Raw genomic sequence first — 15,092 nt, 5'->3', positions numbered from 1 at the left:
GCCCCGGAGCCCTCCACCGAGCGGCGGCTCTACAGCGCTTCGCTTTCCACGCCAACCCTCAGCTTCTGCCCTCCTTTCAAAGCCAACCCGCGCTCCTTCCATACACGCAAGGGACGCAAACAGAAATAATAATTATAATAATAAACCACGAGTAGCAAAACCCACGAACAACAAAATGCAGCCCCACAACTTACCACCCAAGTCAGTCCGCCGCTGCCGCCGCCGCCGCCGCCTCCTCCTCCTCCTCCAGACTTTGCCATTTTCTGCCCGTCTCTCCTCAGCCGAGGCGAGGGCGCTTGGAGGCGGCCGGGAGGGCCGGCACCGACACCGCGCCTGGGGCCGCTCCGCGCCCGCCCTTCGCGCCTCTCCCGCCCTCACCGGCGGCCCGGCACCGAGGAAGGGAGGCCGAGGGGCCCGCACAAAGCGCCCCTTCCGCCGGCGGGGAGGCAGCGAGAGGAGGGAGGGAGGGCCCGGCCGGGCCTGCGGCTCTCGCTAGTTTAAAGGGACGACGGGCCGGTCCCTTCGCCTCGCGGCGGCAGCGGCGGCAACAACAGCCACCGCTATCGCCGCCGTAGCGCTGCTGCCTCCCGCCCTCCTCCTCACCCCCGGGCCGTCCCCCCCCGCAGCCACAAAGGCCCGGAAAACAGATTAATAATAAAAAAAATCTCCCCCTCCCTCCCTCCTCCCCTCCCTCCCTCGTTCACTCCCTCCCTCCCTTCCCGCCCCTCGCGTGCGCGCGCGTTCCCGCGCAGACCCTCCCCCTCCCCGCTCCCCGCACACACGCACAGCCGGAGCTGGCCCGGCCCCCTCCTTCTTCCCCTCCTCTTTCCACCCTGCGTCCCGGTGCCGTTCCCCCGCCGTCGCCTCCTCCCGCCGCACAGCCCCCGAACCGCTGCCGCTGCCGGGACACCGCGCGTAGACAATAAACAACCGCGCCGGCCCCGCTCGGCGTCCGCGCCGCGGCCGCTTCTCCCCACACAGCCGGCCCGGGCCTCTGCTCCCCCCGCGCCCTGTGCCCGCCAATCACGGGCCGGCCCGCCAATCGCGCGCTGGAGGCGGGAAGGCTGCGCGGAGAGCCGGCCAATCCGAGAAGGCAGAAGGAGAGGCTGCATGTGACGTCACCGAGGGTGGCAACAGGGCGCGAACAGCCCGCGCGGGGGCGCTGCCGCACGAGCGGGGGGCGGCGGAGGGGAGGCGGAGGGGTTGGATCGGGATACGGATGGGGATGGAGGCGAAGCAGTGCCCATTTGCCGGGTCAGCGACGGGCTCCCTTCAGCCCACCCCTCCCGCTCTGCGACGGCGGGCAGGGAGACGCCTCGGTTCCCCGTGATCGCACAGGGGAATTGTTTTGGGGACTGGAAGAGCACGGCTGTCCCGTTTCCCTGGTGCTCCAGGGGGATGATGGCGCGGGCGGAGGAGAGGTGATGCGGCAGCGGGGACAGGTGTGCGGGGGTACGGCGGGCAGCTGCCCCCTTTTCCGCCAGCCCCGTAACTGATCCCTGCAATCGCCCCCGCTGCGACCTCCGGCAGGAGCAGCAGGGTGGCAGTCCCGGGGCCCCAGGCAGGAGAGTGTTTACAATCCACTGCCCTCTTCTGGGCTCAGGGGATCGGCCCGGGGAGCATTTTAACTCGGACAGCTCACAGATCTTTATCCTGCATTTGAGCATCACTGTGTGAAGCCCTCATACAGGGTCCCACAGCACAGCAGCCCGTTCTGTACACAAAACGCACACAACCCTGTGTACTGCAAACCTATTCGCCGTTTTGAAAAAAATGTTGTGGCCAAAATACTTAGCATCTGTTCCCTAGGTCTAACCGGTGTGTGTACAAAGCCCAAAATTCATGTAATTTTAGGTACCAGCACAAAAAAAAAAAAAAAGTACAGTTTATATACTTTACACCAAAAGTGTATATATATACTTATACATATAACCGTAAATATAATCACTTTTTTAAAAGCTTAGAAAAATGCACCCGCAGCTTCTTAATTAGTAATTTTCATTCTGCTGTGTGAAATGCAAAGGACCTACCTAGTCCAGCCTGTTTCCACTCCTTGAATTATTAAGAATGTAAAGTCTCAAAAGGAAGGATTAGTAGGAGCACTGCATATGAGCTACTAGACAAATCAGAGAATCATTTCAAAGGAAGAGCAATAATTTAAAGGTTTTTCCTTTTGCAAAATGCTTTTCCTAAGGAGTAAAGGGATTGGAAATGGAACAGCCACTTTTGAGGAGTCAGTTGTAATGTTCAATTATGCCTCAAGGGAAGGATCAGAAGAATTTCTAGTAAATATTGCTTATTTAGCATAATTTTACTCTGCCAGTTTCTAAGGAACCTATTAAACTAATATCTAAGTGCTGCACAGGGATTATGGAAAATAATAGCATCTGCCTAGAGGGGACAGTAAGTTATCTGTTCCAGCCTAGTTTTATTTCAGCTGCATGTACCTCTGAGCTGTAGGCTGTGGTTTTTTTCTACTTTTGGCAAGATAAAGAGTGTTTCTTGCAGAACCTGAAGGTAACGCTTGCAGGGTTAAGCCTAGCGCTTCAGAATTCTGAGCTTGCTGATTAGAACCATGTTGATTTTATTTTTTCCAAAATCTCAAATTTATATGTCGGACCTGTTAAAATGAACCATGTACAGTGAACTGCTGCAATGAATATTGTGAGGATCAGAGAAAACAGAAGCAGTGCATCTGTTCAGAGCTTTTTGCATCATTAGAAGACCATTACTGCATTCAGCAGCAACAGAGCAAGTCCCAAACATTAGTGTACTATGCTCTTGCTAGCTCCAGCTGTTTAGTAAATAGGCTGTCCTTAGTGTGGGAAGCATGCCTTTTGCAACATGAGCCAAGTAGAAGATAGCAATCTAACTTGAAGGCAGCCAATTCCATATATATTAGAGAGAGACAGAGGGAGTTTCTTCTTGGCAGTTACTGATCTTTGAACGTGCATGGTCAGACACGTTCAGTCTGTGTCACGCTGGAGCAGATTTATGAGGAAAGGCTGATATTCCCCCAAGCATTTTCTTTAGTCTTTGAAATTACTTTGTCCAGGTTGGGTTTTACTTAATTCTCATCCTATACTATGCTAGCTGCACGGCATGATACTGGCTTAGGGTTGATGTTGGTTTTATCCCTAATGCTTCTATGTGTATGCTGAGTGGTTGCATTGCTAGTTATGTAGGATTGTGGGACACAGTTCTCATGAGACTAAAAGCAGCTGCTTCTGTGGACTGCAGAGGTGAAGCAGCAAAATGAGATTGCTCATCACATTGAAAGAGATCCCTGTTAAAAACAGAAGCAGATTTGAGCATGAATCAAATTCAAGTGCCATAACATTTTGATGGGAGTGGAATTACTTTGCTAAATGCAACCTGCCCAATATGTGCACTATCAGTTCATGTCAAATACTTCACACTTACTGGGTGACATTTTAAATTAATAATCCCCTTGAGATACTACACACAAAGTCCTATTTCAATTCATTGCAGATTTACTTATCCTCATAGTTGTAGACCGTAACATAAACAGAAGTACCCTACAGGCTTTCAAAACAATGATCTACTTAAACCAGTTTCACTACTGCTTTTAATAAGCAAAATATTTACTATAATACTACTTTGAGTTCAATCATTTTAGCAGTAAGACAGCTGTATGTATGATCTTGAAGTATTTCTCTACTTGGTGTGTACAAACTTCCCATCTATTTAGTATTATTTGCCACTTCTAGTTTACTTACTATCTAATAAAACCTTTTCTTTCTATGTGGCTTTTCTGGACTCAGATTGAAAGGGCCTAAAAGTTGACTATTTGTGAAACTATGTATATTTATCTACTATGTGAATGTACTCAGATACAACCACTTACTTAAATGACTGATCACAGCTCTCATTTTTCTGAAAACTACACAGAAAAAAGTGTAATTTTGTGCCAAAATATTTATGAAACTAAGTTGACGTCCATTACATTATACATTCCACATTGTATGTAGTTGTAATGAGATATAAACAAACATTGCAAATTTTAAAATTAAATATTTACACTTGCAATAAAGTAATTTCCATATTCTACTGCATTTAAAAATTTAATTATAATTTATTAACATAATTTTAAAATAATTGATCAAATTATTGAGTAGGATTGTGGCAATACTATGTAAGAGTGACCAATATACTTGTACTGCATTATGAATGACCTTCAGGCCATGGTTGCAAAGTATTTAAGAGAAGTCTATCCATGACCAGATCACCTATGATGTAAATTTAGCCAGGTCCTGTGTTGTTACACAATTGTATCTCAAAACCCTTTGTTGAATTAGCAAGAGGCCACACTAGTGGTTTTCTGTGGGTGTGCACTGTCAACGCACTGACCGACACCCTCAGCTGAACTGTGCCCAGGCTTTACATACCTGATGTATCCATGGCACTTTTGTCAGTAGCTACTCCTGGGGCCAGACTGTTCCACAACCAGTCTCTTGAAAAACACCAGGTCATTTCCATCTTAATCCTCCAGAAACAATGTACCACTTGTGACAGCTTGACAGAGGGTTTGGATGGCTTAAAATCTGTTTACCCTCCAACTCCTCCTCTGGTGACTAACCTGTTAAGTGCTGTGCTGTTGGAGGTGTGGAAAACTGAAGCACGGAGCAGGCTGTGAGTGCTACTGCCAGGTTGTAGCTGGGGAAGAGATCTGGCAGAATCCCCAGCGTTAGCTACAGGGACCCCTGGGCTCCACCCTGGACTGCCCATTGCATGGCTGGGACTGCTGTGCTGACCCACCTCCTTCCTCCTGGATGGCACCACCTCCCTGCTGCAAGTTTTGTTAGGGACCATCACACCGACTTGCCTGGCCTCTAGCCTGAACTGCACAGTCTCTCACACAGAACAGGGAAGTTGTGTCACTTTTAAATATTTATCTATGACTAGAAGTACTTTAGAATCCAAGCCCAGTCTCCTCACCAACAGCTCAGTCTTAAACTGTGACACACTTTCACTGGGCAGCATATACAAAGTTGTTGATATGGCATAGGCTGGTCATAGAAATTAAATATATTTGTATCAAAATTCCTTGTTTAGGACAAAGCTCCCTGTGCAGTGACCACACACAGCAAGAGAAGTTGCATGTAGAGGTGAACCAGGGGAAACTGAGCTGGCTGTACCGGGAGGAATACTCAACATAAATAGGATTACTATCCATGCTATCAATATCTGAGTCTTTTACAAGAGTTGGTGGCAGTCAGAAAAGATGCAAATGCCTGGAAGGACAAAAACAATGGGAAAAACACAGAATGGAGAAGGTGATGTAGTTTGATTTTCATGTGCTGAATGTGCATGAGATAGCAGTGGCCATCTCAGGAGTTACACTGAGCTAGGAGGAGATTGCTGTGATTTGGAGGCTGGGAATCACCAACTGCATTACACCTTTGTGAATCAGTGTGGAGAACGTAAACCACCAGCAAGGTTTGGGCATGCCATGCCATTCAGAAAGGCACTCCCTCGAGCTCAGGGTGATGAATAGTGCAAAGTATGCTAGGCTTTCCTTGAGAAGCTTTTCTGATGTTAGCCACATATCCATTTCTTACTGTCCCTCTATCCCATACCCTCTGTAAAGAAGCTCTCTCTTTCCAAAGCAGAATTCCCTTTTGACTAAAACATGCAGGTTTTTTCCTAGCAGTTCACCTAAACAAGACTGTTTAAACAAGATAATGTGAGTGGCAATTCATTTTTGCCCAGCAAGACTCTCCTTGCTCATTGAAGGTACCCATTCATTAACAGTGTATTTCTCCAGTTTCCCAGACAGAAATAGACAAGATAGATTTTGAGTATCAAGACTGCTTCCTAATAGCAGAAGGTCATGTCTACTCATTCCTGGAATGACAGGAAGGTGAAAGATATAAGGCACGTGTGGATATGTTGAATCTGTGGGGAAAAGTGATAAGTGATGTAGAGAATGATGAGCAGAGAAGCCCACTATTCTGGGAAATGTCTAAAGAGATGGTACTTTGTTCTCTTGAGCTAAAATTCAACCACCTCTGGCACATAATGTTTTGACTTATTATGAGGAAAGAGATAGGACATGTTTTTCTACACACCTTCATTGTATCACCAGTGCTGACTAGAATCAATGATGACTAGGTCAGGGCATGCATTTGCATTCCCTTTCTCAGAAGGGAGTCATGTGGTTCTTGTGGTAGCCCAAGAAAAGTCTCAAGACTCAAGAGAGGCAGATGGCTCAACATCCACTGAGGCAGAGCATGTCACTGAAGTGTGGCCAGTGCACCCACATAGTTTATGCTGAGGTCAAAGGCAAAAAGAGGAGGAGGCCACGAGTTTTGGAATACTTGAGCAAATCAATATCTGAGACAAAGAGCAACACAAGAGTTGGATAAATGACCTCTGAACATCCTCCCGAAAGAGGACTAGGATAGGCACACATGAGGACATCAGCTAACAATACATCTGAGCACAGAAATTGGGGAAGACAAGAAGTAGTAACTAACAAAAAAAAAGTCAGGGGTAACTATGAAGGGTCCAGTCAAGCACAGAACAGCAGAACCACAGAGAGTTTGCATGTACCTATCCAACAAATTAATGAAGAAAGCTTTAGAGTAAATTTGTGCTGGAAGCTTGAGTTTACACTGACTTAGTGCTTTGAAATACTAGACCATGGTGTTTTTGATTTGGTACTAGATGGCCTAAAATTTAAATTCCTCTTTTATAGCCCACAGCACAGGCAATGTGCTCACCATGTTCTTCTGACAATTACAAGGCAGTTTAGAAAAGGAAGTTTATGCAATAATAGTGCTTTGTGAGTATTCTTTTCTAGCTGACTTAAGTGCTTATTCTTTCCAGTTACCTGTTTACTAATCTCTTTGCTTAAATGCACTGTTTCAGATTACCTATGTCAGCAGAGTATTCTAAGGCTTTTGAGAATTAATTTTTCAGAAGTCTTTGAGAAAGTAATTACAAAAATAAGATGTATACTTCAAATGAAAAAATATAAAGAGTATAGCTAAACAGGTAAAATATACACAAGACTCAGCCACCCACTTAACCATAAGTATTATCTGAATTTACAACTCCCTAACAATTACTTGTTACAGATCACCTATTCAACAATTTCTCAGGTGGCCTTAATTATAACAAGGCTCAGCAGCAGCAGCTCCTATTTATTTCAGTAGCAGTGGTGTAATTCAATAGCTTGGGTGATTAAGCAAGCAATATTTTAAAATGGTCACAGCTAGCTGCTTCATGCACTTTTCTATTTTCCTTAGGTATTACTACTATTATTAAGCAAAGATGATCAGAAATTCATAAAAAATCTTCAGTTATTCCTTTAGATCCTTTAATGCATTGGTATTTCTGGGTCTTGAATGTTTCTCTCCCAGATACCATGCAGCTGTCCTCCATGATTTTTTCAATAGTGGTGTTTCTGCTTACCATTTTAGTTTTGCTGAATTTATTAGGAGAATGGGTAAATAAAGTACCAAATGCAACATATTTAATATGATTTTACATTTAAATTATGGTCTCCTGTTCTATTTTTACCCAACTAACACTAATATTCTAATTCTCTTTCCACTATTCTAATATTCTCTTTCCACTACGTACCTTACATTGCTCCAATCAGCTCCGTAGACTCTTCATGCTCCTTAGTGCACTCCTGTTTTTCTTAAAGAAATGTAAGAACACATTACCTCAGCTTTCAGATGAAGTAAAATCATCCAGATCAGTGGTTCTTATATGCCTCTTGTTCACTGTAACTGTAGCCACTGCTGGTAGAGGTAGCAGAAGTCACAGTAGCAACAGATTTCAGTACTGGCCAGGACAATGTGTTTGACTGCTTAGGCATCATTTAGCCAGCACTTTGCTATGCCATATTTTTATTAGAGTCTGGGAATCTCAGTCTAGGTCTTCAGTCCAGCACAGTTTTCAAAAGCATCTTTCCATTTCTAAGCACCTCAGAAAGCTGCATCCTGATCACAGCATTTCTTTCTTTGATTTAGGATTCCTGGCTGTCACCTGTGAAGAAGGAAAACAGTCTTTTGAATGACTTTGAATATATGTGCTTTAGTAATTTGTGAATTCACTTTAATGTTCTAGAAAAAAGATTTTCATCTGCAGGATGTGTTAAAAGTAACTTGCTTTGATATACATATACCTGTGTGGGTTTTAACCTAAACAATATGGACACTGTAGTCCTCATTATTCCACATATTTCTTTTTGAAATCTACTGTGGATTTAACTTGCAGAAGAGTAAAGAAAAATGTTTTTCATCAATGCAGTTCTTTTACAATATTCCTTCATCTCTTGCAAACTATGAAGCAAAGGTACTATATGTTTTATCTTACCGACAGACCTAAGTGTCAAAAAAGGCAACATATCTATTTTTGCAACAAATCTGCTGTTATACTATAATCACATTTTTAAAAAATAATTTTGCAAGGAACAAGTTAGTGATACCCCATGTTCATAGGTAACAGCTAGAGAGAATACATTTCCTATACTGGACCTCATAGTAAGCTCATGCCAAACTTTTCACCATCATGCTATAGAACTGTAATAACAACTCACCTTCCTTTTCATTTAGCTGGTTTTTTACTAAGCTTTGTTATTCCACATATGCTCTTCTGCTGGAAGCTTTTATTGCAGAAAGCCTTTGAAGAGTGGGAAGCTCTGAAGCTCTTGAAATTTGTCTGAAAGTAATGTGGTTCCTTTTACCTTGGTTTTTACTGCTGCTCACATTCTTCTATTTCCAGGTAATAAGTGCAATGAATTCGTCAGGTTTCCATGAAAAGGCAACACACATTACCCAGATATTTCAACATAGTATCAGTTTCCATCCCATTCAAAATTTTCTTTCCTCTAATGTGTCTTAAATTAGAAAATGGGTTTTATGTATCAATGTCTTTTCTAGCAGGTTTTGAAACTGTTTGACATTAACCATGTCAGAATTCCATTTACTTTGGAACCAGTACTAACGTTAGTTCTTTGGGAAAAGACAGATATATTATTACAGATTCTTTTATGTTCCTGTACCCTTTGAGATATGTTGGACACGCTACTGAAACATGACATTTTTCTGCTGAGTTCATTTCTCTTGTGACTCATGATAAGAAGCATGGAAGCTCCTTTTTTACTTTACATCCTACAGTTAGTTTATTGAAAAAGTCACTTATTAGCTCTCATGCATGAGAATTCCACTGGTTTGCTAACCTGTTTTTTATAATTGCTCGTTATTTTCTATCATATCTCCCAAAATATGCTTGACTCAGTTTTCTGGGACATGAGTAACAATGATGAAAGAGCACAGTGGCATAAAGGATGAAAACACAATGAAATTACTTGAAGTTATAGAATAGCTAAAGTTTAAGAGATAATTGCACACATATGGTTCTTTGCAACATTTAATTCTCAAATCATAAAGCTTTCCTCAGCTTTCTAATCAAACAATCCATTCTCCCAAATAATCAAATGTATTAATTTTGAGTTGCTGTGCAGAATTGAAGAGAATTCAGAGGAAACAATACTTTCTTTCCTGAGAGTGGTTGATGAAGTACAGCAAAGCTGGATCCACACCAGCTCTCTGATTACACTACACAGAGCACACAGGCCATAGAGGCAGGCACATCAACCAACCCATGGGAACATAGCACAAGCTGCAGCACTCACACATAATCCACGGCACATGCCTCAGCTCTGAGTTGCTTCACCAAACCAGCATGACTGCTTTCAGCCACAAAGCCAAACATCTCCTTAGCCAGGCACAGCACACAGCACTCCCAAGCTGCCCAGTACAACAGACATTCTCCCAGCAGAACGTACATGCGGAACACAGCACTCCCACGCCGCCCTCCAGCTCCCACTTAATGCTTAAATCTGCCCTGCTAATTTATCATCCTTGTCTGTGTTTCACAAACAGGAAGATTGCAGTGCCTGTCATCCTACACTTGACCTATGCTAGTCCCATGCTGTACATGGTGGGACATCCCACGATCCCTAAGGTTGATGCTCTCTCCAGGGTTGTTAACTATGCCACAGCACGGTAGTTTAACAGGTTCTGTAACAAACTAGCAGGGACATGCAAATAAAATAAGTGAAACTACTTTTTCAATTCCCTCCAGATGAATTAGCATGTTAATGGCATGAATGCTGTGCTTTGCATTTCCACTCCTACAGATCTTTGCATATTTATAAAAAGCAATAGTTAATCTTTCAAAAAGACATGAAATAAAAATATTGTTCTCAATTCAGCATTTGTTAGAGTTATTCTCTGCTAGCCTTACAACAGATACCTGTAGCACAACATGCAAACTTAACGTATAATCATTCATTCAGTTCTTTGAATTTCCATGGCAATTCCTTCAGTTCTCCTTCTGTAATGTTTCTATGAGGTGTGGAGAAAAATTTTCCCATGAAGTAAAATCTGCTTACTTCATTTGGTCAGGAGCCTCATTGCCCTTTTGAACTATATGCATAAACATACCAAAACACTAGGTTGCAGTGTTGGTCCTAAAACCCTTCCCTTAAAGTGTCTGCTCCTTCACCTTCCCCTGCATTGTGGCCCCTAAAACACGTCTGTCACCTCTCGGGCTCCTGGGCAACAGTGGATCTCAAAATGATGTGAGGAAAGTCCTATGTTACCAGGCCTGCAGCAGGCTGCTCTTGGTGGCCAGCAGACTTGCTGGGAACACAGGAGGATACCAGTGAGGGACACATTACTGGAATGAAAGGGGCTGAGGTTTCAGTTGTCCTACGAATATGTCATGAGGAGGGGGGGTGACACAGGGCACAAAGACACAACACAAAAAGCACGCAGGAAATAAAATTATAAAAGAGATGAACAGAATCTTCCAGCAATGAAGACTGTGGTAGATTTAAAGGACCACATTCAAGGAACTCCCTCAGCAGACCATGCTGCTGTCATCCTGATGGCTTCTCCCACTGCCCACCAGAGAGGGAACAGCAGCTGCCATAAACTAGGGAAAACACGGAGGCTCTGTATGGGGTTGGGATACCAGTCTGTGATGCACCAGGAAAGAGAGAAAAAGACAGAATCCAGGGATGGTACAGAAGCCTTCAGATCTTACCCATGAATCACTGGGAAGTTGCCTTGATTGCCACTGCAGACACTGCTTCAAAGAATGAAAACGACCAGTTTAGAAAAAGGGAAATTTAGAAGAGCTTTTAAGAGTGAAGACAACAGTGAGAGTTACCCCAGGAGACAGCTGGTATCACACGTTAAACAAAGGAATCTTCCAAAAGAATGATAAAACATCTGCTTATGCTTCACTGTAGAATCCCTCCATCTCACCACTAATGAAGGTAATGCTAATATGTGGTGCTAGTCCTGGTTCTCTTGCTCTAATGTGTTAAACACAAAATCCACTGACCAGTTCTGCTCGTAGTTGCTCCTGCTCCACCCACAAGTAACACTACATGACTGAAGTGTCTCTTCCATACAACTTTTCCACTAAAATATTCCCCAGTTATGGATTTAACATTTAATCGTTGGAACAGAAAAGGTTCTAGTTGGTTTCCACTGAATTGGTTATCACATGCCAGCAAATCTCATGATCTTTAGAAACTAATTATATTCTTTTTTTCCACATCCAAAATCTTTCAGCCACTCTTTCACTGGCATACATGTTGCCTTCATGCTCTGTTCACAGATGAACCTTGTATTTTTCACTGAATACTTACAAAAGGTTGAATTCTTTCACATGATTGGTAATCAGTCCTGTATGTGAAATAAATGAAATCAAAAATAGAAAAGTGGCAAGTGTTTCTTATTCTGTTTCCTATCACAGATTTTGTTTCTGTGGGCCAGAAATGCACATTTCTGTGTCTTCAGAAAGTTATGCTTATGTTGTGTATGGTTGAAAGCCCATTTCTTCATATCTTTCTGTCACACATTAATTCTTTTTTTTCATCTACAAGCTGGTGTACAAATATGAATTACTAGCAAGCCTTAAAATGTGAAATAAAACTACAAAATGAAGTTGCAGAGTATATAGTTACACTGTATGGTCAAGAAAAATTGCAATGTCTGTTGCACAGAATATGAACTCTGGGGTTTCACCCTTACTAAAAAAAATCAAATGTATTTATATTTTAAAAATACCATTATCAAAGACAGACTTTGAAGTGTAGAGGAAGAGTTGATATGACTTGTAATATTGTTAGAGGCTGAGTCAACTTATAAAGGCAGATCCTGCATAGAACTGACCCTTAGGCAAGAACTTCCTAAGGCTGTTTTGAAAGGCTCCATGATGATACAAATTCCTTTCAAAAAATGTTTATTAAAAAAAGGAAACAATTAGCTTTTCTAAACAAGTCCCCAAATGATACAAATTTGACATTCATTAATCAGCACTGATCTTTTTTCCACCCTCTAGTGTTAAAATTAAACTGCAGCCTCTAACACTTCCTGTTTCTGTTCCTACATCCTTAGTGGGGGTGTTTATTTTCTATTTTGAATGTTTTGTTTTAGTTTGGGGAGGGGCGGGGGGGAAGAGGAGGGACTATTTTCTTTTAAACCATTATTGCCAACATCATGGAAATTAGCATACTCAGGCAGAAACTCCAATCTACACAACCTAACTAAAGAAAACACAAATCAAAACCAGTTTTGGGCATGCTTCATACTAAATCAAACCAGAACAGCACCACAATTCTTAATGCAGTCCAAAACCAGGCACTTCCTTTTCGGCCAATAAAGTTTTACATCCTTTCTGCCAGCAGTGAACTTTGCTTTTTTATATACCATACATTTCCCTGGCACTTTGGCTAAAGGTAAAAGCTGCTGCAGCTTAACTGTGTTATTTTGACTTCTCACATAACGCAAGCATGGACACACATATATTCCATTACCTTCCATCCTTCTCTTCACAGTGGTAATAATGCAGAGGTGAGAAGTGAGGCACTCTCCTTCCATTCTGTACTTCATTGCTGTTTCCATTTGCTCTAAGAGACTGTGACCAACTGTTCCACCTACTTTAGTTCGAGTTTGCTTAAACAGTGCTCTCCGATGTCTTCGTTTTCTTATGTCAGCTGGTTTCTTTATGACTGCTCCACAGGGGAGTCTGTGTATTGTTATCCAAAGTGCTTATCTAAACTAAGTCCAGCATTTCCTCTTGATTGCAACAGATATAAACTGCTAGTTGATGATTTTCAGTGGGGAAAGTATGTTCCCCTGGGACTTCAAGGATAATACACTATATTACTGAAGTTCCAAGGATATGAAATAACTCAGCATTATGTAATAAAGGGGTCAAGTTAACAGAACATACACTGAAACATTACCATCAAAATGCATAGTGAAATCATCTTTCCCACAGTTTAACAGACCTCTAATGGGAGACTCAGGGCTTCAAGTCCAAGCAGATGCTCAATACTACACTGAAATCTCACATCTTTACAGGTAATGTGGACCTAAAGCTCTTGGTTACAACGTGTCACTAAACACACTTCTTCAAAAATCGAAGATCAAGATTATTCACTGGAACAAAGGAAGACATTATCTATAACAAGTGGGACATTATTCTTAATTTTAAAATTATTTCTATAGCTTTGACTAGTAAAAATAAAAACTATTTAAACCCTTAAATATTTATTCCTTAAATCTCAGAGGGATTTTCAAAAAAAGCCGTTCACTGGTCTCAGCAATTTTCTTCTACTGAAAACTTTTAGTGACCTAAATATAAATAAACACACAATAAAATGTCTCAAAAACAGGGTCAGTCATTGGAAGCTACTTTTGCCAGCACCAGTTTATGTAGTCCATTACATTTTCTTTTGCAATAAAATTTTATTAAGTCCTCATAATTTTGTTGGTTTCTGGGTATCATCAATTTTAATTACTATTGCTTTTTTTTTTCTGCTGAGTCTGAATATTTCCAGTCTATCCCTTTCACCTCCTTTTACCAAATAAACCAACTTATTTTTTGTCATTGTGCATTTACCATACAGCTGCAATTCTGTACATAAATTAAAGCAAATTAAAATGTACTTTAAATTAGATGAGAAAATAAAGCTGCAGAAACTGAAGCAGGCTAATAATAAACAAAGCTAAAGCCTAATTACAAAGCTTACCATAAAAAAAAACCCCAAGCCCAAGAGTAAAAATCTTAACAATGGAGAAAATCACTGGTGTCTCATTCACAGTCACATTTAAGCCCTTACACATTTCATAATACCTGTACACCTAAAATACATATACTTGACTTTGGACTGTTAATTAATCATTCCCAAGTTCTATAATATAGGCTGGGAGGTCTCAAAATTCTGCTCCTGAAATTAAAAGCTTTGGTAAAACAGAAACTGCTTCAATCTACTATAGATTTTTTTTATTTTTTTTTTTTTTTACTCTACTGTCCTTCTGCTTGGATTAAGTATCAAAGACTAGCATAAAAAACCCAAAATTGTGTCAGGTATTATTGCAATTACTCTTCCCTTCTGCTGATGTTGACAACTATATGACCAGTGATCACAGAGGTACACATAATCCACATTACATCACTGATTACTGTTTAAAGAGGCCATAAGGTACAAGGCATAAAGCATTGCTTGCAACAGTAATACTCCATAAAGGACCTTCAGAACTAGCACCAGGTAAGCTCAACTACTGCCAATAATGTTAAATAAATTCCCTCAAAATATTCAAAGTACAGAAAGGACCCAAGTCTATTCCAGCAGCTGTGTGTAAGGAAGACACCGGTCTGCAATTTCCTTCTCAACCATCCGTATGACATGAAGCTGACATACAAAAGTCCCTTCAATATTGGCACATTTTTTATGACAACACTGGCAAAACTTCAGATTTTGCCCTAGCCCAGAGGTTTGAACCTACAATAGAAACTAGAGATTTTAAATAATGCCTATACTTAAGAAATGCCAAGTTTGGACAAATACTAAAAAGGTCCAATAAATTCTTAACTAGTAGTATACTTCCATTTCTAGCTTGAGCAACCAAAGGTAAACAAATGAGGAGTGTGGGTGTGGAGGACAGATATCCTGATATCTGCCTGGAACAATCTCTACCCCTCTTGGAGTTCCTTTGTTTTGGCTTGTTTTGTTTAGAGCTGCAAGA

General features: G+C 41.7%; 1 protein-coding gene across 21 annotated transcripts in view; it reads right to left on the bottom strand.

Annotated features, from left to right (window-relative positions):
* The window catches only part of TOP2B (DNA topoisomerase II beta), a 73,762-nt gene that overhangs the window by 58,302 nt on the left and 368 nt on the right, over window positions 1-15,092 (bottom strand). For 3 of the 21 annotated variants that reach the window (XM_086851183.1, XM_086851191.1, XM_086851286.1), the window contains exons 1-2: window positions 8,576-11,133; window positions 7,698-8,022 (exon numbers count right to left, since the gene is read on the bottom strand). In XM_086851183.1, the coding sequence (XP_086707309.1) occupies window positions 7,698-7,724 (27 nt within the window). In that variant the 5' untranslated portion in view covers window positions 7,725-8,022; window positions 8,576-11,133. Of the gene's footprint in view, window positions 1-194; window positions 739-786; window positions 1,007-7,611; window positions 8,023-8,575; window positions 11,134-12,874; window positions 13,244-15,092 lie in introns of those variants that run through there. The other 18 variants (XM_086851270.1, XM_086851181.1, XM_086851280.1 and 15 more) reach the window with 15 other exon arrangements.

Source organism: Cyanistes caeruleus, chromosome 1 (assembly GCF_971803275.1).
Source record: "Cyanistes caeruleus chromosome 1, bCyaCae1.hap1.1, whole genome shotgun sequence".
NCBI classification, from domain to species: Eukaryota; Metazoa; Chordata; class Aves; order Passeriformes; family Paridae; genus Cyanistes; species Cyanistes caeruleus.
The sequence above is the reverse complement of the archived record's forward strand: the minus strand, read 5'-3'. Positions and strand labels throughout refer to the sequence as shown.